The sequence below is a fragment of the Cygnus atratus genome, chromosome 22, assembly GCF_013377495.2.
Source record: "Cygnus atratus isolate AKBS03 ecotype Queensland, Australia chromosome 22, CAtr_DNAZoo_HiC_assembly, whole genome shotgun sequence".
Classification (NCBI taxonomy): domain Eukaryota; kingdom Metazoa; phylum Chordata; class Aves; order Anseriformes; family Anatidae; genus Cygnus; species Cygnus atratus.
This window is the reverse complement of record NC_066383.1, coordinates 7,801,763-7,825,846: the sequence shown is the minus strand read 5'-3', so window position 1 is coordinate 7,825,846 and position 24,084 is coordinate 7,801,763. Positions and strand designations below refer to the sequence as shown.

The 24,084-nt window shown below is 53.9% G+C and overlaps 1 protein-coding gene across 4 annotated transcripts in view; it reads right to left on the bottom strand.

Annotated features, from left to right (window-relative positions):
- Positions 1-24,084, bottom strand: part of BCL9L (BCL9 like) — a 59,091-nt gene that overhangs the window by 5,569 nt on the left and 29,438 nt on the right. For 3 of the 4 annotated variants that reach the window (XM_035555702.2, XM_050715038.1, XM_035555701.2), the window contains exons 2-7: positions 10,507-10,870; positions 7,768-7,890; positions 5,304-5,514; positions 4,474-4,558; positions 1,678-4,060; positions 547-813 (exon numbers count right to left, since the gene is read on the bottom strand). In XM_035555702.2, the coding sequence (XP_035411595.1) occupies positions 547-813; positions 1,678-4,060; positions 4,474-4,558; positions 5,304-5,514; positions 7,768-7,890; positions 10,507-10,807 (3,370 nt within the window). In that variant the 5' untranslated portion in view covers positions 10,808-10,870. The remainder of the gene's footprint in view (positions 1-546; positions 814-1,677; positions 4,061-4,473; positions 4,559-5,303; positions 5,515-7,767; positions 7,891-10,506; positions 10,871-24,084) is intronic. The other variant, XM_050715039.1, reaches the window with a different exon arrangement.

Genomic DNA, 24,084 nt, shown 5'->3' with positions numbered 1-24,084 from the left:
AGCTAGTGAAGCATGTCTGGCTGTTGCTTACTGAAATCACAACTGTGCTACGACATAGCCTTGCTCATGCAGGCACCTGGCTCCACTCACAACCACCAGACTCCCAAGCCTGGGTCCGAGTGTCCTTGTCTCGCTGCAGAAGAGTACAAGGGTTCCAAGCAGCAGACCTCTGCCTTGAAGTCTTGGGCCTGAGACATATCCAGGTGCAGTGAAAATCCAGGGCCAATATAGCCACACTGAGTGAAGATCATTCCAAAAGCTTCCAGAGCTCATGGAAGAAGAGTGCCTCAAATGCCAGACTGGGTTGTGCCCTTCCAGGCTCCAAACCCAAGCCAAAAGCTGATGGACAGCCTGGGCAGAGAAGTGAGACAACTGTTGCAAGCGAGGGCAAATTTAAGCTAAGAAGGAAGTTGGTGAGGGAACACAACTTGCTATTGCCTGCTTCAGCTGTACAACTGCTCTCTTCCAGTTCATCCAGTCCATCAGACCTGTGGACAGCAACAAGACAGTCTCATCCCTCTAAAGCCCAGCCCTGCAGATACATACCTGACATGCTTCCCGGTGGAAGCATAGGCCTGTCTGGCAGCAGCTCATCATCAGAGGTGGCGATGGTTTTGATGGCATTGTGGTAAAGAGGTGTGGAGCTGGGCATAGCATACTTGGACATCTGAGACATCATCAGAGAAAGGGGGTTCTGGGAGGGGGATGGATCTGGAGAGGAAGTAAAAGGCATATTGGGATTCATGGTGCTAGAGGCTGGTTGGTTACTGGCTGGTGCCGAAGAACTGCTCCTGGGCCCCGAAGGGAGAGAACCTGCAAGCAAGAAAGAGACAGCTCAGTACTGCCCACATGCTGCGGCTTGCTCCTGTCAGATAGCAACCCTATCTCCTCCTTACAATGGCAGCCATCAGAGAAGGCTGCAGGACAGCTGGCAAGGCCCGGAGTCCTCCAGACTCAGAGGAGGCTCATGCTCCAGAACTGTAATGGACTTCCACTTCAAATTGCCTGACTTCCCAACTCAGACAGAGCATGAGCTGCTGCGGAAGAAAATGTTCCATTTGCCCTTCCTTCTACTCAAAAAGGCCCTATCTGGACACCTGCGGGAAAAAAAAATCTACATAAAAAGTAAGGGCAGACATAGACACGAATGTCTTCCCACTCCTGTGAGAGCATGCCTGCGGTCATGAAAGAAATACCATGGGGAGAAACAGCCTAGCAAAAGGGTGGCAAAATGCAAAGACATGACAAAAATACAGTCCTTGAGTCATTCCAATGCAGGGCATCACTCCCATGGCATCTACCCCAACTCCTGCATGTAGCATCTCTCCAGGCTCACGACTGTCACCTCTGCTGTCAGGACAGAAACCGCCCTGCTGTGCCAGTAGGCAGTGGCTGTAAACACCCTCTGGGCTGCCTGCAACAAGCAGCCTCGTGAGCAGAGCAGGAAGGAGAGCAGGAGCATGTGCTTCACAGCGTACAGGGAGCATGAGACTAGAGCTGACAATGTGATCACAGCCTGTCTGAGCAAGCTGGATTTGTGGGATGGAAACCACAGGAGCAGAAGGTGACCAGTGCTGATCGTAAGGAGCCTTTGATCACAGAGTGCTTGTTCCAGGATTCAGGATGTCCACACACTCGCCAAAACCATGCACACTCCCACACAAGATAGCAACGTACCCTGATCCAGTCCTGCCATGGAAGCGGAAGAGTTCATGCTGAGTGTCTGCTTGCTCTGGTTGACTCCTGGGCTGGGCATTGTGGCTTTGGGAGATGGCACCCAGCCAGGGGAAGGAACAGCCATAGAAGGGGACTTCAGGCGGCTTGGTGAGCCAGTCGGGGACCGGACGTTAAGTGAGGAGCTCATCACCTGGGGGGACTTAAGGGGTCCAGACTGGTTAGAAGGTGGCATGCTGACCATCTGTGAGGGCGTTTGTGGGGACTTGAGGTTGGCAGAAGGGGAAGTGACCAGTGGTGAGTGCACTTGGCTGAGGGTGGGGGACTTGAGGTGACCCATGCTGGGGGAATTCATCTGGCTGATGTTGATGGTGAGGTCAGAGGGCCGGCGGCCCAGCCCCCGGGAAGGTGCTGGATGCATGTTGGCCAAGTTGCCCCCTTGTGCAGGAGTAGGATTGGTGGCTGGAGGCAGAGGGATGTGGCTGAGTCTGGTGGTGCCGCTGATGCTCCCAACAGGCATGGTGCCCTGCTCAGGGCTGAACATGTCTGAGGTGCTGCCCATCTCCTGGGGCATGTTGGGGTACGGTCCTTGCCCGCTTGAGAAGCCTTGTTGTCCTTGGCTGGGGAACTGGGAGGGAATCACCATTTTCTGCGCCCCCCCCAGCATAGCATTGCCATTGCCATTCTGAGCCCTCACCCTGGCCAGCTCCTCGGGGCTCATACCCTGGTGGGTCATCATGTCAGGGCCCCTCATCTTCTGTGACATCATCATCTGCTGCTGGGGGGTCATCTGGACATTGAGGTTCATGTTCATGTTCATGTTGACATTCATGTTCATGTTGAGGTTGCCAGGGCCCATGGGTGCATCCATGTCCCGAAGGCCTGACTGGCTCATAGGGGGACTCAGCATCCCCCGAGTGCCTGCAAAATCCATTCCCATTGGGGCACTGCTCAGGCTATCCCCTGTTATCTGCCCTGCAAACATGGATTGATCCATCTGCCTGTGAGCTTGTATCATCCTCTCCATCTCCATACCCTGGCTCATGGAGTTGCTGGACATCCCCATGGGCCTCTGCATTGTGACTGGGCGTTTCTCCATCAGCTGGTGCCTCAGGATCTCCTCCCTGGCACGGGGATTCATGAACCTTTCAGGGTCCCCTTGCCCTGATGGGTACGGCAGGGAGCCTTGCGGAAAGTTCCCAGGGCCTCCCATAGGAGGCAGATCATCACTCCATCCCATGCCAGGCCTGACTGGCCTCTGCATAGCATTCATGGGCCCAAGAGCATCCAAGGACATGTTCTGCATCCCTCCAAAGCCAGAGACTCTCTGCATTTGATTTCCAGGGAATCGTGGCCCTGGGAAGGGTGGCCCTCCCCTTAGCTGCATAGGGTCCTGCACGTCTATAGGTCCCCGCAGCTGGCTGCCCATCCCTGCTGGCCACTGCTCTCCAGGCTTGCTGTGGTAAGGTGGTGGGGGCCCACGCATCATCATGCTGCCCATAGACTGTGGAATCATGATCTCCTGCATGGGCCGTCCATGGATGCTGATCTGCTCCTCTTTCCGGCGCTTCTCCTCATAGTACTCTTCCTGCAACTTCCTCCAGGCCACTTGCTCTGGTGTCAGGCTGTCCTGGTTCAGCCGCTGCATCATCATGTTCATCTGCTGCCCCATATCAGTGCCTGGATGGTGGGGTACCTCATGCTCCAGGCTGGGGCCACCAAGGCTCTGGGTCTGGGAAATCATGGACTGCAGAGGCTCTTCGTACTTCTTCATGCTGGCAGGGGGTACGGGTGGCTGGGCAGGGGCAGCCTGTGGCTGAGGGGCAGTCCCACCCTCACCTGTGGTTTGGCTGGACTTCATGAATGGCTCAGCCTCCCCACTGCGCAGCAGCAGGCGCTCAATGTCCCGCAGGGTCTGCAGAGAGCGCTCTCGGTGCTCCAGCTGCTCCTTAGAGAGCCCCTCTGAGTTCATAGGGTTTCTGGGGCCCAGGCCTGCCTGCCCGTTCCCCTGCATCCCTGAGCCTGGGCCCTCACCGAGGAGGCTGGAGCTGGATGTAGCAGAGTCCACTTGCCCAGGCTGCATGGTGTTGGCAGATGCAGTGGGCGTATTTGGGTGGTTATTTCCGGGCTGGTTGCTGGCACTGTTGTTTCCCAGAGAGTTGGGAGTCAGATCTCTCCGGACATCTTCACTTGTCCCTTCCTGGGGCAGGGTGCTGGGTGCAGGCAAAGCTGTTTGACTGATGGACTGAGGTGGAGGAGGAGGCTGTGGTGGGGGAGGCTGTGGCTGACTAGCTTGAGGTGCTGGTGGCTGGGTCTGTGGAGTGTTGGCAGCAGGAGGGTTAATCGGAGGCTGCTCAGCAACCCCCAGCACTTTATGAGCTGGTGCCTGATAAAGAAAAGGGAAGCCAAAGTGAGCAGGAAAAAACTGTGTATGGTCTTCCCCATACTCTAAAGGAGACTACCTTGTCCCAGAAACACGCCACATGGCTGCTCTGCCTTCATTCCTCGTGGGGAAGAAGCAGGCCCTATCACATGTTCTAGAACTCCACAGTTATGTATTCTGCCAGCATGGCTGCAGGGCCACATGTCATGCCCCATCCCAAACTCTTCACAGCTTACAGCAACCAGGACTCACTCTGAAGAGGTTTCAGAGAAAAGCAGCTTCCCACACCACTGAAAGGGAATTCTGATGCCCCCCTTCCTTCACAGATGAGTCAGGAGCTGGGAGAAATGGCCATATCAGAAGGGAAGGGTCAGCAGCACATGCCAACAGGAGCGTTTGGTCCATAGTTGGTATACCTGGTCTAACTTTGCCCGCGGGACGTTTTGCTGATGATAGGCCAGAATGGAGTCAGCTCGGCCCTGCAAGACAGCTTCCGCAGCTCTGGGGAGAGAGAACCAACCGCCCAAGATCAGACATTGTGCCCCATCCCAGGCCCCTGGTGCCACCTCCTCTCTTCAGTCCTATGGGTACAGGGAATTCTTAGGAGGCAAATGAGTAGGGAGGATATGCTCAGAGTCCTCCCACCTGTCCTGCACAGGCCACGGTGAGGTTCTCTAACTGAAGACCACTTGCCTTGGAATTTCCCTCTTCCCATGTTCTGTGCTGGGCCCTCTACTCTGCTTTGTGCCTGTTGCTCCACACTGCCTTAAGGGTGGCTTGTTGCCAAAATGCTCTGAGATCTACCACACAGAATCTATGATCTAACAAGCTGGACTCCATGGCTGAGATAATGCAGGACAGAAGTGAGGAATCGAGTGGAGAACATCAAGTGTTACGTGGCACTCCCTGTGACACCCCAGCCCCTTAGATGCTTCTGAATCAGTTCAACAGCTCATATGCTTTGGGCAAATCTTCAGTTAGATGCTGACTAGATATACTCTACAGTGAACATCACAGAAAGCAGTGCTAGACATTGTTGAGAGGAAGTGTGCACAGAAGGCAAAATTCGCCCATTAGCGGTAGCTGCCAGCAAACTTCCTGAACCTCAGCAGGGACCCGCTCTGTGTAACTGAACAGACATGAGACACGCTTGTCCAGCTCTCCTGGAGTCAAGTGCAGTATACAGCAGGCCACTGTGACAGGCCAGTCCCACACGAGTGGAAGATGGACAGGGTTTCCTGCTTACGTGTTAGCAAGGTGCGTTGTAAAGACGTAAACAAACTGTGAAGGCTGCTTTCCTGTTCCGCTGCCTCCACCTCCTGCACCGTCTGACCGTAAGCCTGGGGCAGCACCATGAGGCGTGCTGGAAGAACTGGTCTCGTTCAGGTTTGGCAACGGGTTGGACCCTGGGCCAAGCTGCGAGGCTGTGGACATTGCAGGGTCTGCTACATTACAATCTGTGGGAGCACAGGAGTCAAGTTACTAAAGCCAGCATAGCAAGAGAATCAGAGCAGTCTTTGCTGAACGGCACGGTTTTCTGTGCCAGGAGAATTAACAAAGGGGATGGAGGGAAGGAGGAAGGCTGGAGCAGCAGGCCCTCAGCCACAGCAGAGCAATCAGTCTCTTTGCATAAAGGCCACGCCACTGCAGAGACCTGTGTGAATGGCAGAGCTGGGCATGAAAATGCATCTCGGTGTCAGGGCGCTCCTCTTCCTTGAGTCAGAGGAAAAGCCACCGCGTGCCTGGCAAGGGCCCGGGACTCTGCGCTCCTGACACCGGCAGATGGCAGCACCCAACCAGCAGTCCCGGACATGGGGGTGGCCGCCGTCCCCAAGCATCCGAGCGGCCCAGTTTTGGTCTCCCCTTCACCTCAGAGTGAGGGGTCAGGCTCACCTCATCTCCCTTCCCACGGCTGTAACAACAGACACATGGGTAAGCAGAGGAAAGAAGAGATGCTTTTCACCAGTGATAATCATTAATCATCATCAATCATTAAATAATATTTCTAATTAATAAGCATTGTAAGTAGCAGCACCATTCATCGCTTTCCTCTCGCACAGCTCCATACATACACGCTACAGCCCACCGAGCCAGGCTCCCTGCTCTCCTTTCACCAAGGACCTCCCTGCAGACCCACTCGACACTAACACCAGCAGTCAGTCTGTCGCAAAGTAGTGAAGAGCAGAGACACCACTGGAAATCTGACGTGGGGAGACACGCGATTCCTCCCTGCAGGCCCTTGCCCCTCGTCAGCCCCACCTTGACCAGCTCTAATCAGGCAGATCCTGGAGAAGGCTGTAAAGGGGAGGTGACACTATCCCTGCCCACAAACACAGTCACTAGGCCACTGGAAGGAAATGACTAGCCCACTGCCACCCAACCGACTGGAAGAAGAGTCTAGCAGTTTTCGGAAACATCTTGGAGAAGATGGCTATGGTGCGCTGGCAGGCACAAAAGCCACCCTCTACTTGGTTGTCTACATGTCTGTGTTTCACATCCACCATGGCCCTTGGGTGCCACAAGACCCTGCCCTGTCGCCTTTCCAATACTTAAACAGGACTTACAAAAATATGGAGAGCAACTTTTTTGCAGGCAGATAATGATAGAACAAGGGGGAATGGGTTTAAACTAAAAGGGGGGGGGGAAATCTAGATTAGGTATTAGGAGGAAATTCTTCACTCAGAGGGCGTTGAGGCACTGGAACACAATGCCCAGAGAAGCTGCGGATGCCCCATGCCTGAAGGTGTTCAAGACTAGGCTGGATGAGGCCCTGGGCAACCTGAACCAGCAGGTGGCATCTCTGCCCAGGGCAGGGGGGTTGGAACTAGGTGATCTTTAATGTCCCTTCCAGCCCAAGCCATTTTATGATTCTATGAAATATTCTCCCTGCTACAAATTGAAAGTAAACTGAATTCTAGATGCAAAATATCTGAGAGTTTTGATACATTTAGAAAACAGGAGAGACCTACGTTTTGCTGCCCAACACCCTCACAAAACACGCACATTTGCTGACTCACTGCAATATCAAACTGCCACACAAGGGAGAGTGCTGCTTCCAAACAGAAATAGACATCTTTTTTCTAACATCTTGAACTCTAGTGGACAGAAGAGATGGAAATTTAAGCAACTAGACATGGAAGTTCACAAAACCTTTATACCTATAAAATTTCAAAACGTCATCCTAGGCTTTAGGAATAGCTGGGCTTCAACTAATGGCTGTGGCTGGAAGTAGAAGAACTCCCTGAACACCTTTGGCGAGCCCAGCCTTGCCTGAACCACTGTTGAAACACCAAGAGCCTCTTTAGCCTCAGATGCCTTTAGAACACAGCTGCAGAGACCTGGGTGGGTGGCGTGGCAGTTAGCTGATGCAACAAGGGCAATGCACGTGGCATGATCTGGCTGCCACTAAGGCAAGGGTAGGCCTGTGTGTGTGGCCAGTGGCATCATATTGATGTTAAGCCAGAAACATTTTCAAGATGACAATTCTGTGCTGCTAGAGTGGCCAGTGCAATGCACAGTATAGACACCCACCCTCAATACCTTCCCCCTCCAGCATTTCAGCAGCATCTCTGTACAGAACAGGTTCCACACCTCACTGCATGGCCACAAACACTCTCACAGCACAACGGCCAATAATGGTCTGCCACACCACACCCGGAGAGATTTGGCTTTATTCAAGCTTCTGGGTGGGTGAGGAGGTAGGCACTCACTGTGTGCACTGCTGATGGGCTTGTCGTCTTCCTCGCTGTCTGGTCCAGAGCACCATTCGTCCCCACTGTATGGCTGCTTCCTTTCCAGCACACACCGCCGCTTGCTACGGGGAGCTACCTCACCTGTGAAAGGACACAACAATCAGAAGAGCTGATCTGGAGAGACCTGTCAGGGGGCTGGGGCTCTGCCCAGCTGCGTGCCACACACTGGGTCATCTTGGTGAAAGCAGCTAGGGAAGCACAAGGTGCAAGGGCCAGGCTCTTCAGCTTGGAGCTTGCCAAAGCCCAGGCTCACTGACTATCCCGCAGCTATCTAGGCTGGTGCTGAGACACTGTCCCCTGCCAAGGGCCACCCTGGGCATGGTGTGCCAAGACCCTGAACAGCAGTGGGATGCACACAGGGCTCATCTGCACAGATGAAACACAGCCTTCTCTATTCTGAGCACTGTACCAGAGCTGCAGCACAATACCTTTCAGAAAAGCCTTGGCTGCAGGGGTGAATGGCCCAGGATGAAAGCCCCTCAGCAGCATCAGTGCCTGGCCAGAGGCACTGCCCACAGGAAGCCTTCTGCAGCCCACGTTCCACCTGAACTGCTACCCCACAGCTGTTCACAGCAGCACAAGGCTGAGGCTGAGGATGCCAGCAGCTCTGCCGGACCCAAGGATCATCCTGCAGCCGCAGCCCAGACGCTCGCTCATCAAAGGAGGCAGAGCGCTGGCTGTAGTGCTGACAGGATAGCACAGTCAGTACTAGATTGTCTGTCATTCACAAAACCTGAAGTCTAGCACAACAGACAGACAGGGAGCTTGTTAGAGGCCTGCTGGTTTCCTCCCCCTTCTCTTGCTAGCTCCAACCAGACAGTTCCTGCGAGGGGACCTTCTAGGTGCTTGCCCTGCCAGACACCAGCTGAGCACTAAATCCTGCAACTCCCCACCAGGCTGGCAGTGAGGACTCGAGATTACTGCTTCATCCTTGTCCTCCCCTCCTCTGCACCTACACTGGCTCTGCTCCTCCAAAGGTCTGCTCCCACATCCACAACCATCCCTCCTCCCAGCCAGACGCATGGATGCACGGGTCTCCTGATGAAGTACTGAGCAAGGCTGTCTTTTTGGCCTGGCCACAGACTTCAGAGCAGTAAGTGGAGAGAAAGGTCATTAAATGACAACACTCACCTCCCCCACTGCCTCCCCCCACCAAGCAACCAAAGGCAGACAGCCTCTAAAACTGAGCAGAAATAAAAAAGAGACAGGACCAGAGTATGACTATGGGGGATGCTCGAGGGCAGAACTGCTCTGCTGAGCAAGGCAGCTGACACAGCCTGTGCTGGACAGAGCTGAGCTTCTTGGCTTGAAAGTTGCTCTTCTACCCTTGGGGACTACCAATTTCCCAACAAGACAGAAAAGTGGTTGGTCTCTACAGGTCCTGTGATATCTAAACCTTCCATTGAATACACAGGAGGATGTGGCTAGGGCAATCCCTGTGTGTCAGAGTGCTCCGAGGGATGGCTCTGCCAGCCCAGCCAGGATGCAAGGGGTGAGCAGCCTCACACTGACATCTCCCAGCCCTAGTAAAGGTCCTCAAGCACCTGCTCAGACTGGGCTCAGCCCTGTTCTTTAACGTAACACTATCTGATCACCCTTTGTATATCATCTAGTGGTTTATGGGCCATATTCACACGACACATCAGTGAATTGCACCAGAAATGTAGGAGATTCAGGCATTCATTCCTGATCATGTCATTTCAGTAATTTTCCTGTGGAAGTCTGGGCTACAAGACAATAGCAAGATAAAGCTACAAAGGCTTATGACCGATGGCATACATTAACCTCCCAACACAGCTGGGAGAAAGCTTTCCTGGGGGCAGTAGGTATGTTCCACACATTCTTCCAAGGCACAGCTCTGGCCTATGCCAGCCAGGCAACACACCTTTGTTTGTGAAACCAAACGCTTAGGGGCACAGGTCAAAGCAGTAGCTCTGCCTGTGGACAACAACTTCAGGTGGCCAGGTGTGAATCTCAGCCAGAATCAAGGGCACCGCTGGTATTTCTCCTCCAACAAGCCTGTTTCCTGTAGCCAAGCGTCACACGCAGCCGTTGAGCACCAGGCTTGGTGGAATGCAAGAAACTACAGGGAAGGCCAGCTGGGGCAGGGAAGCCAGAGGGTTTGGAAGTACTGACTCAGCCCTTTTCCAGAAGCCACATGCTTCAACACAAGAGTCACCCATAGCTGATGAAACCACAGAGCTGTTCAGACAGAGACCCTTGCAGCACCTCCTTGCTAACCACAGCTGAGTAGCTGGACAGCTGCAAGAATACCACAAAGGCAGATCTTTGCCAACAGCGAGGAGACAGAAAAAAAAACTGAACTCTGTCCTGAGTTGAAAGTCTGTACAATACAGAGCAGGGGCACTTGGAGCAGTTTCAGTGAACCAGGCTCTTGCTTGGCACGCCTCAGAAGCCCATGAAAACCAGAGTCCCAGACTCCCAATGCAACCAGCAGTTTAGGGAATGGAATGCAAAAAAAAAACCACAGGGACAACAGTCAGCCACTCTGCTCCCAAAGCTGCAGATATGACAAGCAGAGGTGCAAAAGATGCACAGGCAGCCAGGGCAAGCCCAAACAGAAGTGGCAGCATGGAAACACAGGATGCTCACAGCTGCTCCTATCCCTGGTCCCACCAAGGTGCTTGGAGCAACTGAGAGAAGGACTTGCTGAGTCAAGGTTTAGGAGCATACTACCTTTCGATTCTGTGTCCAGCGAAGGGGTGCTGGCTTCTCGTTGCTCTCCAGAGTCCACTGAGATGCTTCGTTCCCGTTTCACCTTGCCCTTCAAGGAGCTGAAGTTTGGGACAGTGTTCTGGCTGTTTTTCAGTCCAGAGTTGCCAGGGGAGATCTGAGTGGCCTTGCCGCCATGGCTGCCCGCCCCCACACCCTTTGAGCCCAGGTTGCAGGTGGGTGCTTGGCTCACGTTGTGGTGCTGGGCTGGGGCACCGCTGCTGCCTGCCTTGCCATGGCTGGGCAGTTTGTTGTCAGGGTGCATTGGATTGGCTGAAGCGTCCCACAGCACCACTGGAGGGAGCTCCCAGGCCCTTCGTTCAGAAACCTGTGAGAGAAGAGGGCAGAGGGTCAGCACAGGGCCTGCAGGTCAGGCAAAACCCCTGTAAGGCAGAACCCAGAGCTGCTCGTGCCAGGAATCAGGCCTGGGCCTTTCAAGCAAAGGATCCTGCTTTGCAGCCAGCTGCGGGAGGACGAGCAGCACGCTGCCACTCAGGCGACACAGCCTTGCCAGTCCCAAAGGCAGAGGCATGGACAGAGCCCCCTCACTTAACAGGGTCAGGACTAGAACAGGGTACTGCTGCGTGCCAGCCTTGCCCTTCGGTGCACGGAAGGACCCTGAGAGCTGCTTTGACAGTGTTGCCAGAGGTAAAACACCTTTGCAACCCTGAACTGAAAGCTGGTGCCCTCGTGGTTTCAGGGCCTCTTCTGATGTCTGGGCAGCCCAGGCACTGATGCTGCTAACTCAGCATCCCGTGCTCTGTTAAACACGCAGGAGACAGCTGTGGGAACAGAAAGTGATCTTGGCACAAACCCACAGAGAGAATGCTGGGAAGGGACAGAGGAGGACTAAAAAGGCTTGAGGCAGCAGAGAAACTCTACGAGAAATGCTCCTCAGCTCTCTTCAGCTGGAGAACGTAACACTTTCACCGTCAGGACCTCACGTTCCTCTGCTACAGCCTCATTCCTACTCAGGCCAGGGACCCTGAAGCTGCAGTCGCTCCTTCCCCTTGGCCTCCCAGTACCTGCCACAGCCTTCTCTGCTTCTTGGGGAGGGTACAGGGAGGGAGAGTAAGCCATGTGTTTCACAGAACCACAGAATGGTTTGAGTGGGAAGGGACCTTAAAGATCATCTCATTCCAACCCTCTGCCACAGGCAGGGACACCTCCTGCTAGATCAGGTTGCCTAAAGCCCCATCCAACCTTGTCATGTGTTTGTGGAGGCTGAGGGATTACTCTCTGCTTACTTCTGTTATGTTGCTTGCGTGACACCCTCTCCACACCGGCAAGAACCTTTCTCTTGCATAGGCAGACAAACTTCCCAGCACACAGGGCTTACTGGGACCATGCTCTGCTCTTCCCAGCTGGACTGAGCAGGCCAGATGCTGAGCGTGGATTTTTTCTGCCACCCAAGGACAGGAAGCACCGGCTCCAGATGAAACCCCACATTCCTAAATAGAACAGAAAGAGCCTGGCAGCACCGTGTGCACCACCTCCAACTTGCTGAAAGCAGGCCTGAAGACACACCACTGGCAAAAGCCAAGCACTGGTTGTGCTGGGGCAGAACGCCATTCTCAGAACAGCACGCAGCCAAAGAGCAAAGCCCCCTTTGCAGATCCGTAATCTCTGAAAGACAGGGATCGCCGTGAGGCATGCATTGCATCTTGCCACCAATTGCCAACGAGTTCCCTGCCTGTAAAACGGATTTCTTCACGCGTGCTCCCTGCAGGGTATGGGGGAGCCAGCAGCTGGCTGGCACAGTGGTGCCCAGCAGAGAAGCCTGCAGCAACGGCACCGCTGCACGGCCTGCCCAGGCACTGCGAGCTAGTTAGCCGGATCATTCGTGCACAGCTTGGCCTATCGCTGCTTCCTAACCAGCGAGTCGTTAGCTGCTCCCTCCTCCTCCACACACCTCTCCAAGGGCTCCGCTCTAGCCTGAAGGAAGATGGTGAGCCACAGTGCTGATTAATTTTCACAGCACATAAGGGAGTTGCTAGCCCTTTAAGCGTCAGCCAGTCTTGCTAGCGCGCTCTTGTTCTCTGGGGACCTATTAATAGCAGCTGGAAAGATCACATCACTCTCTGGATATTTATACCCCTCATTCCACACCAGGAGAGATTTATGTCAGAGTTGCTGTCCCAGCGCCTGCCCAATTGCTCTGTCAAACCGCCTGCAGGGGGAGGGGAGCGGAGCAGGGAGGGCGACACGGAGAGGGCAAGCAGGGAGGAGGAGAAGGTCCATATGGCACAGACTGCAGCATTCAGCACGCGTGCTGCCTGCCATCATAGGCTAGCCAGCCTTGGGGAGCCTTCGCCCCACTGGAAGAGGCTGCTGCCAGACAGCACTCCAGACAGCAAGCCCTTCAGTAGCTCCGCTGCTGGTGGCCCAAAGTCCCCGCGTGCTACGGCACCGGCTTCGCACCAGGCGATTTTGGCAACACAACACGCCGCAGTCCTGAGGGTCACCAAGCGATTAACACCAGTGTGCTGCTACATTAGCCAAGGAGGAGCCACCATCGCTATCCACAACAACTATGGGCTAGAGATGCGAGCCGCCTGACTGGGGCACATCTGCATGAACGCAGTATTTTATTCAAAACAGATCCCGAAGTGCCTCACCAAACATGTGCTCAGCAGCGCTGCAGCACAACCTCGGTTGTAGCGCAGCAAAGGACGGGCATGTGAGTACCCTGAGGAAGGAAGAAGAAAGTCAGGTCCCCGCTAAGACCATGCCTGCAGACTTTAGAGGCTGACACTCAAGATGCACCCACTATCCCTCAAGTTCTCAGGGCAAATTCATTCTTCAAAGAACAAGCTGGAAGCAGGAAGGTCCCTCCAAAGGCCCCGGTAGTAATCACAGCACTTGCAGCAGCTGTAGTCACCCAGGAGAAGTAGAACCATTTAATAACCCAGTACCCATCAAGAGACAGGCAGGAACTGGGGCTGGCAATACCAGCTCAAGGGCACTACCTGCGCAGAGAAAACGATGCTCAGACCCAGTTTAGGCTGTAGTCCTTTGCTCGTCGTTTAGAAATGCACAGAACCAGGAGAGCTCTCATGTCCTGCGCCTCAGAGATGACCTGACCTAAGCCAACACCCCAACTCAGAACAGCGGCAGGAGATGCCCGTGCATGGCACCCACAGCCAGGGCAGCAGCCTCAGTGAAGCCTTTCAGCAGCACTGAACGATGCAGCGTGGATGAGGAAGTCACGTTCAACAAAGAGCCACAAAATAAACGCAGCCCCTTTCCCACAGCCAAGCCCACTGCATTGCACCCCCCTACACAGCTCCCTGTTGCAGCTCATCAAGGAAGCTTACCATCAGAGGTGCTTCATTCATGGACTAACAAGTGGACGGCCACCTCTAGGTGCAGCCTGGATAAAGCCCAACCAGATGCTCCATCCAGGAAGACAGATGTCTCTCAAAACCGTAATTCGTGCAAGCAGGAACTGTAGCTTCCTTCCAAATGGGACACCGTACAGGCTACATTCTACAAGGGAACACCTCCTGTCCATGTAAGAGGAGCTGCTGAGGGTTCAGGCTTCACTACTCTATCTGATCTGCTACTTTACTGGGCTTTCGGGCTGGGTCTGCGTGGCTTTTGCTGCCAGAGAGCACCTTTGAGCATGAGACACCTCTAAATAGAAGAGGCTCTCCAAGGCAAAGGATTCCCCTGCTCTTTCCAAGCCCAGCCAGCCAGAGTTTTTCTTCTGGTCACGTCTTCAGTGAGCAAACAGGCTATGTTTACAAGCTGTCAACCAACACGCTTAGACAGGACTTTTCAACCTGTGGCAGGGAGCACAGCCAGCAGCCCTGAAGGACCCAGCAGCCACCCTAATGAAACCTTTGGATGCTGCCTGCAAAACAGACAAGCCTTACTCGCTGTGAGGTCCCTCCAGAACATTACATTTTAGGGGCATCTTTTTAGAGTTCCTTCTTCCTTCATTTTGGGAGTGGGCAGGTGCTTCGGAGAAGACGTACTATACCTCACCTCAACTGCTGATAGCACTCAAAGCCAACCACAGCTGACTGGGGATCCTGGCTCAACCAGCAGTGCTTCCCCTGGGAAATTCTCCCATTCTCCGGTCTTAACTGAGCCCAATCACACTTCCTTTGCAAATTCTAAGGGGAGAAAGGCCAGAAACAGCTGCCTGCAGGTTCTACTGTGCTTTCAGGAGTAGCAACAATTGGATCCTGTTGCGGATGCATAGCAGGAATCCACCCCAGCCTCCCATCTGTGTGGTTGCAGTGTGCTGACAGACACCTTGAGTGCTGCGAGCTCCTCGCACACACCCCTTCTAACCAGATTCCAGCAGGCATGCACACATCTGGGCCACAGAAGAGAATTAATTAGAAAGTAGATACACTGACATGGGGAGACAAATGATCCGAAACATCTTGAAAAGAACACGACAAAAAGGAGACTGCATAGAAATCTGGCTCCCTCTGCAATTTAGCAACACACTCACTCTGGCCCAGCAGTTTTAAAGACAATAGAAAATTTAATTCCCAGTGGCTAAAGCAAGGATCCAAGACTCCTAGGTTCTACCCCTGGCTGCCACTGATTCCATGCACCCATGGAATCCTTGATCAAGATGGATTGCTTCTGGCTGCCTTGATTTCCCCACCATTAAATAGGGCGACAACCTAGCCTACCTGATATGGGGAAGGAGGCTTACAAATATCTCTGCTGAATGAAGTGCTACATCTAAATGCGGAGAGAATATTTGTGTCTTGTACATCTGAAAAGCCACAGCTTTAAACCAAAGACTTAGACCTTAGCAGAAAAGAAACCTCAAAACAAAACAACAAAAACTGCTTTCAGTAAGACTCCCCCAGCACGGTCTGAACAGCAGTAGCGGGGGGAGGAGGAAACTCTGGGTGAGGAGAGACTGGTCTGACATATTCCCGGTCCTGGAATTGCTCGCTGATAGTTCAAGAAACATGAAACCCCACTGCATTCCCAGAGGACTTTCTGGTGAATCATGCTCCTGCTCCCTCCGAAGGACGATAACACAGATTCCCAACATTGCTGCAAGAATGCAGAGACCGTGCCTGCCTCCCAGCCGCCACTGCCTGCCTCCCAGCCTGCACCTCGCCAGGCCGGCAGGTTCCACACTGCCATGCCCGCTGGCACTGCTGCAGTGCTTCCCCTCAGCCCCGGCAGGCAGCCAGCACCAAGAGAGCAATGGCAAAAGAGGAAGCGAGGAAACCAGAATCACAACAATTCAGAAAGGATGGAGCTTCACTGCACCTCCTTCCTACCAGGTGCTGGGGAGAGCTCTTATGAAACCTAGATAAATACCGACTTGTGCGCACACAGCGGAGACCAGGCCTCCCGAGTTGTGCTGGCATGCCCCCACAGCTCACGGACACCCAACATACAAGATGAGATGGGCTGTGACAAAAGTGATGCAACAAACGGAACATCACTCGTCCCCTCTCCTCTGGCCAGTCCGGAAAGTTAGAAAACAGGTTGACATTGCAAACACCCTCCGACCACACCACCTATGAAGACAACTTACTCACTCACCCTAGGAACAGCAATCTTGGGATCACCCTAATCCAAAATGTCCCATGGACCCCACCACAAACTCAACTGGAATGTCTTAGCTTTTGAAACAAGAGGTCCCAGGCAAGCTCAGGGGCTTCCTGAAGAAAGCATACATGGGGTCAGCAAAATGAGTGACCCAACAAAGAGCTGATGCCTCCTATAACTCTCTCTCATCCCAGGTCTGGGTAAGATCATGGGTACACTGCCTAACACCCCTCCTAGACTGCTAGTTACCCCAGTGTTACCAACAGAAAGGACTAGAACGCTTCCAAAGAACTACCATACTACTTCTCTAAAGTCAAAGCATTTCACAGAGGCAAAGGCTATAACAAACTTTTCAGAAGCAAGATTTCTGATGTCCAAGACTCTTGGATCATTTCTGATTTGAGAAAAAGGCCAGAATCAGAAACTTGACCATTTCCATCCAAAACAACCTTTTTGCAAGACCATTCAATGGATTTTGATTCTGTTCCAGTGAGAAACAAAACCCTCAAAAACAGTAGCAGAAGAGTATTACTGTCATCCAGGCAGCTCCAGCCAAGAGCCTGCGATGGGCTCTAACAGCCAGATGGGCCCTGGAACCCACCCGAGCCCAACAAGCCCAGCGCAGGGACAGCATGCTATTCAGCAATTAACAGCTGGGCAGCCACGGGATTGTCTCCCTAATTCCTGTATTGGAGCACTCACTTGAGCATTTTCATCATCAGTGAGAACAGCGTTAACCCAGGATGCTACTGCAAAAGGTGCTCCCATCTGAACCTTGTTTTGGTCAAGAGGATGTGGAGACGTCACGAGGCAGGGAATTCCACTGGGCTACGCAACTACAGACAGGACAGAAGTCATCTGTTCTGAATCTGTTATTGTTATCAAGCATCAGGAAATTATCGGGCTTCATGTTGTCAGACAGATGGCCTGGAGAAGCCTGTTTTATCTTCCATTAATTTCCCGTGTCCTTCTTGTGTCCTTTTCAATGGCAGAAAAGATGGTACCCTCACAAACTTCATGGGAGGGCTGCAAAAGACCTGCAGGGAAAACCCGGCACCCTGTTGAACTGTAGCAGTTCTCAGAGTTGTTTTAGTAGACCTTACTGCTCTCCTACTCGGAGCTGCCTTGGGAACAATACATGTGAGCAGGGCTGCTTGACCACAAGTCTCAAAGGTCTTTCGCAGGACAAAAATCTCAGATTCACCTTCTCTTCCACCTACAGACAGACACGCCCCCATAGCACATGTGGAAAATAAGGCTTGGATGAAGCATCTTAAAGCAGGAATCCTGTCTACTTTCTGCCCTATATCCTACAACCCTTGCTCCTGCCACAACTTCAGTCCACTGGTGGTAGAAGAACTTCCCTTAGCACTTCCTTGCCCATAGCTCAATGGTTTCTCCCACTCTTACGCTTTTTCCACCTGACAGAGACTGGCTTCCCATCCTGTGCTCAGGGAGCCTCTAGGTCTATTACTAAATTTGCAGATTCTTCCAGCTTTTCAGTCCAACTGGCACATTCCCTACTGAAACCCTGCATGTGCCAGACACTACTTGACAGTCCCATGCAGCTCTCGGGATGTTCACGAGGAATTATTTAATACACCAGTTTGTGTGACCTGCTGGAGAGCGGTCAGCAAGAGACCTCTGGGGAAGCTCTGGATGCCCCACATACAGGACAGCACTGCAAGCCACATTTTCCAGCACAGCACACTGCTGTGGTCTAATAGTTTCTAGGAGGTCTGGGAACAAAGACACAAATCTCTTCTAAAGGTACTGCTGTTGCTCTGGGAACTCTGTTTTCCTCCAAGGCACAATCTCTTCTACAGCTGCTCTGCCCAGCCCCAGCTCTAGCTCTGTTCTCCTCCAGAGAAGCCCCTGGGAATCCTGCTCACTGCCAGCTGTCCTGTTGTGTGCAGCACCCAGCTCAGGACAACACCCTGGACTGCAACAAAGCAGGTGTGCCAGGATGCACAAAGACCACCTCACCCACATGTGAAGGGTACAGTCTTCCCATTAATCCCACTCCGGCAGATAAGACCGCAGGCTGAACGCACCACCACAGCACAGGACAGACCTCCCCCTGTGCAGTCAATACAGGGGATTAAAGGACTTCAATTAATTCCCACTGTTTGTGTACTGGGGTTACCATAATTGGGTGATTAATGTTAAGAAGTCTACCTCGTGAGCTGCGCCTCACGCTGCCCTCTGCTATACCAACTCTCCTGAGCAGCAGGTTTCAGAGTTTGCCCCGGTTTTCACCATTTTCTGTAGAATAATAAATGCTTCCAGACCTGGCACCCGTGCCATTCTGAGCTCTTAGAAACGCGGCTTCACATACCTCCAAGCATACTTCGCTTCTGCTGCCAAAAGCAGTGTGAAGATACACAGAGTACTTGGCACCCTGCCTCGCAGGACTCTCCTTAAGTAATCTTCACAGTAGTCCTGGGACATAAATCCACTGGTGGCCGAGCTTATTCGTGTTCCAGCAAGGACATGACACTTGGTCCCTTCCCCGTGCAGAGACTCCAAGCCAGAGACAGAAGTGTTCCTGCAGCAGTACACGTGCAGGACGCAAAGGCTGTTACCTCCTGGCTCCCCACAGCCTTCCAGCCAGTAGAACCCAGCCTGGTTCCCAGCTCTGTCGGCCCCTGGGAAGGCGGCAGCCTGAGCCTCTGTGCCGGCAGCTCTGCTCTACACCAGAGCAAGACCCACAGTTGAGCACAAGATCACACACTGAGTGCTTTGTGACTGCAGCAAGCCAGGCAGAAGCCCTGCACTCTTCCAGCCCAGAGGACTGGCCACAGTGCATTTCTCCCCGTCTGGCCCAGCGACGTTTCATGGAGTACTTCTGAGTCAACTACCATCCCCTGGCCCGATTCTTGGGAAGTCCTGGCAGTGACACCATGCGTAAGAACTTCTTCACAGTGAGGGTCACAGAGCACTGCAACAGGCTGCCCAGAGAGCTTGTGCAGTCGCCTTCTCTGGAGATATTCAAGACCAACCAGGACGCTTCTCCACTCAACCTGCTGCAGGGAACCTGCTTTTAGCAGGGGGATCGGAGTCGGTGATCTCTGGAGGTCCCTTCCAACCCCCACGATTCTGTGACTCTGTGATCCCACACCCATTCCCAAGTGCTGCACAGTCTGCAGCGCACAGCAGGAAGGAGTTCACAGCCCTTCCAGGTTCATTCAGGGTGTCCAGAAGTGTCAAAAGATTTCCTAAGGAGCAGAGCAAGCACTCCATCCTTCTGCCTGACACGCAGGCTATGGGATGAAGCCGCTAGGTGTCACCCTCGCCCAGGGCATCCTCAGCCTCATGCCCCCCCCCCCCCCCGCCCCCCCCGGGGCTGAGCACTGGCAAACTTACTGTATCTCTCACCGTGCTGGGGCACCTGTGCTGTGCACAGGGGTCCCATTTCCAGACCAAGACCTCACTCTGCATCCCAGCCTCTAAACCAGTCTGCAGATGGCTGTCCTGAAGGGCACAGCCATGCAGCTGTACCATACCCCGGCAGAAGCTCCACAGATGCTTGTTCCACTTCCTCATATCAACACGACGTGGAGGTGCCTGTGGCGTGCTGCCAAGTGAGCGTTAGGGATCCCACCACACCTTGCAGAAAAGCTTCCCCAGAACAACAGCTCTCAGCCAGGTACTGCCCTTTGAGGCCTACATTGTGAACCCCAGGCACCTCCCAGCCTGAACAAGAGCACGGTCTTTGTAAACTGCAAGTCCTGGCACGAAACGCTCGAGGCAGGGACACCTCTGCCACCTCTCACTGCCTGGTAACCCAGCTGCGCTGCACAGTAGGATCCCTGCTGCAAACAACATGCAACAAGCAGGTTTGCCTTCAAGGAGGCTCTGTGAAGAGGAAACAAGGCATTTTAAGTCACGTGCAGGAAGGTATGGACAGACAACCTTACTTTGACCTAATTCCATGCATTATTTATATCAATCGGTGTCCTGGAGTTCTTGGCCTGCCCTGGAAACAGACCCAGTTTAGGAAAGAACGGCTCTTCCTTCCTGTGACATGCCCTGGCTCTAAGTGCAGCGAACAAAGGGCACACCTGTGTTTTGTGAGGTGACAAAAGCGAAGGCTAGAGCACCTGCCGGTAAGCAAAGTATCCAAATCACCGCGCTGCATCTGTGCGCGTGTGCGTGCACATGTCCAAACAAGCACACGGGCATCACCTCACCTGGGGAGGGGGAAAGGGACACGGAGAGGCAGGGAAGATGTGGAAAAGCAAGGCTGGCTGCCCCAGCACCTTGCACAGAAATTGTTATCTATCTGCACTGCCTCCTGGGAGACTGGACTGCAGAAGGGATGCACAAAGTCAGCAGTTGCTCCTCCAGGATTATAAATAACAGCCCCGGCGCACAGCGGAGCCTTGGCTCTATATTTAAACCCTGGCTGAGGTCACTTCCTTTTCCCAGCAGCTCCCTCAGCCCCCACCCCCGTTTGCTCTTATTTGCATGCCGTCGTGACTCAGGCACATTAGGGTTTAAGGTCAAAGGGGAAGCAGCCGTGCATCGGCCCTGCAGGAAATTCCACCCTGGGAAACCCTTCGCCCTCCCCAGGGCCGGTGGGGCGTGCAGCACAGAGCTGCTGCCGATCGGGGGGGGCAGCTGCCTGCGAGAGGTGCCGTGAGCCTGGCACCAGGCTACGGGGGAGAAAGCCTGGAGGGAAGGGAGGGCGAGCAGATCAAACGCTCCCCACGAGACTTCGCCATCACAGCTGGGCTGCACAGCTCAGGGCATGGGACAGGGGGTTCCCCCCCGAGCACCCCGAAAGGGCAGCTTGCTCCACTTCACGCCCCGGCAACCTCCTCCGCAGCTCAAGCTGAAATTTCCCAGCTTCTCCCACCCAGGGGGTGCAAAAAGGCATGGCATGGCCCACAGAACTAGCCCCACGGTCCGCGGGGTTACTTTGCCCTTGTACAAACCCTCCCACAGCTTGCCAAGCTCTTCCAGAGACATAATTATCTAACCCTGACCCATGCTGCCAACTACCCCACCAGAAACAGGCAGAAAGTGCCAGAAGTCACCAAGTGCAGCCCTCTGGAAGGGCTGCAAGATGAATATCTAACAGCAGCTGAACGCTGACGCCACAAGGAGGGACCAAATAGCAATCTTTCCTTGGGACTGCCCCCAGAGAGCCCCTCTTCTCCACCAGGAGAGAGATGCCTCATTGATTTATGATGCACAGAGTTGGCAAAGGCTTCTGAAACTCCTCCAGCCCTCATGTCTGAGACTCAGAGGAGGCCCAGGTTTTGGAGGTTTGCAGTGCTCTTTGTGGCCAGAGCCCTGTACTCTGCAGCCAGGTGCCCAGATGCTGCCAGATAAAGCTCTGCAGCAATTTCATTTGCACTTGGTACACTAACTGCAGTACATCAAGCGCTCCCAGCTCAGCCCTCAACTAGTACAACACTCAACTCCAGTTCTGTTGTCACTTAAAAAACAGACGGCACCAACAAGAGAACTCGTGGCACTGACAAAGAATGGGGTACAATCAGGGAGAAAAAGAGCAGAGGCTATCTAGTGAGAGAACTGTAAATAACAGACCTCTTGGAACTGGGGTTGGTGTTTAGGTCATCATGTAAGCAAATTAGCTACTGGGTTTCCAGTAGAACTAATTGGTGACGTGCACTGTATCTATTGGGTTTCAAAGCTCTCGGCTGTCTGGATTACCAGGCCAATTCACAAGTCTCTGAGCTAGCACAAGACAGGCTGTGATCGACATGTCTGAAGACCAACAGCCAGAAAGCTTCCCATACACAGTCTTAGCATACCAGCCAAATGCCTCTTCTTCTCCCTCATCCCACAGATTCAGGAGAGGAAATCTGTGACAAAGCGGGGGTGCCCTATAGCCTTACAATCCCTGGAGTCAGCTTACAGGGAAGCAAATGTGGTAGAAAGCTGCCAGCATCAGACAGCAGCGACAGAAACCGCGGTTCCAGCACAGGCTCCAGCCCACCACGGTACCCAGCCAAAGCCCCCATCAACAGCCAGAGACATCGGCTGGCCTGAAGCACCAGGGAGAGGGAACAGCCCCCTCTAGGCCTGGTAGCACAACAAACCTCAGCGATGACCAAACGGAAAATGCTGGCAGTCATAACACAGCCAGCTCGTTGTCCACAGCGTTCTTGGTGAGGAACTCCAATGGACCAACACCAGCGAGGAAGAACACTGGGCTACTCCTAAGATGCAAAGGCGACCTTACAGAGCTGTGGCAAGCTTGCTGTACCCCAGGTAATGACAACCCGCTTCTGCTGCCCACACTCGACCCAAGAGCATGGCCGCAGCTCTGGAGCTGTGGCGGCGCGTGAGGCCTGCGCTGTGGACCAGCTCCTGCGGCTTGTACCAAAAGATGGGCAGCGCAGAGCCAGCCAGCAGGAAACAGCACAGAGGTATCCAGCTCCCCCGGCCAGCTACAAGGGTACTCGTTGTGCTCTCCTGACCACAGACACTGTTCCCTGGCTCCATCTGTGGCCCCTGGATCTGAGCCTGCATCCCAGCAGCATGAGCACACTGGTAAGGCATGCCTGCTCCTTCCAAGGCTGTGCGTTTACAACAACAGGAATTAAAAGCCACAGCAGACCAAGAGCAGCTCTTTGGCCCACGATCACATTACAGGACAGGAAGGAAGAAGGCACTTTGATCAGGCTGGAATCACTTTAAACAGTTTCCACGCCGATATCTCAGCCACTGGAATTAGCACCCCAACACCCCAAATGTCCCATTCCTAAAGGCACTTCCTGCCCCAGCACGTGTGGCAGGAGCGGAGCAGCGCAGCCACTGCTGGACACGAGCTGCTTCCAAACCAAGGTCACAGCAGCAAGAGGCACAGAACACAAAGAGCCTCCCTGCATCTTGTCAGAGGAAATCAAGGCTCAGCAGCAACCAGTGGCTTTGGAGGCAGCTGCTGTACAGAGGCCCACTTTTCCCAGCTGCTGCCCCTGCGCGTGCCAAGGGCGATGGGAGCCTTTCGACCTGCCTCTGCACCTCCCGCTCCACGCACACCCGCGGCCTGGTGCTGGCGGGCAGAGGGTTAATTAAGGCTGCCAAGGGAGCTGCAGGAAGCCTCCTGCTTGCCCGCTCTCAAACAATGGGGCCATTGTGGAGGCCGGGCAAGTGTGGGCAGCTCCCTGGGCCTGGCAGTTACCAGCCTGTTTGCTGCGCCGGCTCCTCCTCCGCAGCCAGGTAGCAGAGGAGGCTGCCGGTCCCTCCGCGGCCGTGCAGGAGCATAGCTGGCCCAGCCCTGCCCAGCGGCCCCACAGAGCTCGCTCCAGCTCCCTGTGCGGTGTGAGACGCAGTCAGACAGCCGCACGCAAGGTTGCCAGCCAGCACCAGCGTGCAGCAAGCCAACCTGTGAGCTGGCTGCTGAACGCTCCCAGCACCACACCTGGGATCAGCCGCGTGGTCAGGATGTGCTACGGCAGAACTAGGGCAGGAAGAACCAGGTTTTTCTCACCCCAAAGCCACAGCACGATTGTGGGGGCAGGAGCTGACCTGGGCCCCATTCCTCTATGCTGCTGTCAAGACACTGCTGTGAAGGAACGCTCGGCGGCCACTTCGACTACTGCAGGACTTGCAGCATAGCTGAGCGAGGCTGGAGCGGACACAGGGGGCTTTGGGAGAGGAGACACCCATCATACCAAACACTGAGGGGCACACAGCAACTACAGTGCATTTTCTAGGGGAGAAAACAGTTCAAGTTTATTTCTTACTCTATTCTTTCCAGCTCAGCAACTATAAACAAGCCTGAGATGCCAGGAAGATGCCAGGAGAACAGGAATGTATGGCCCATCAAGCACTCTGGGAGACTTGAGAACTCTTCAACTCAAACCACAAATGAGCAGCGAGAACACAATCAGTGGGGGGGGGGGGCTGAGTGGGTAACGAGGACAGCGACTGTTCTCCATGCCTCCATAGTCTGAAATGGGAATGAATAAACCCAGGCACTGAGCAGCTCCAACGCGCTCCCAAACTCTCCTGCAGATCTGCATC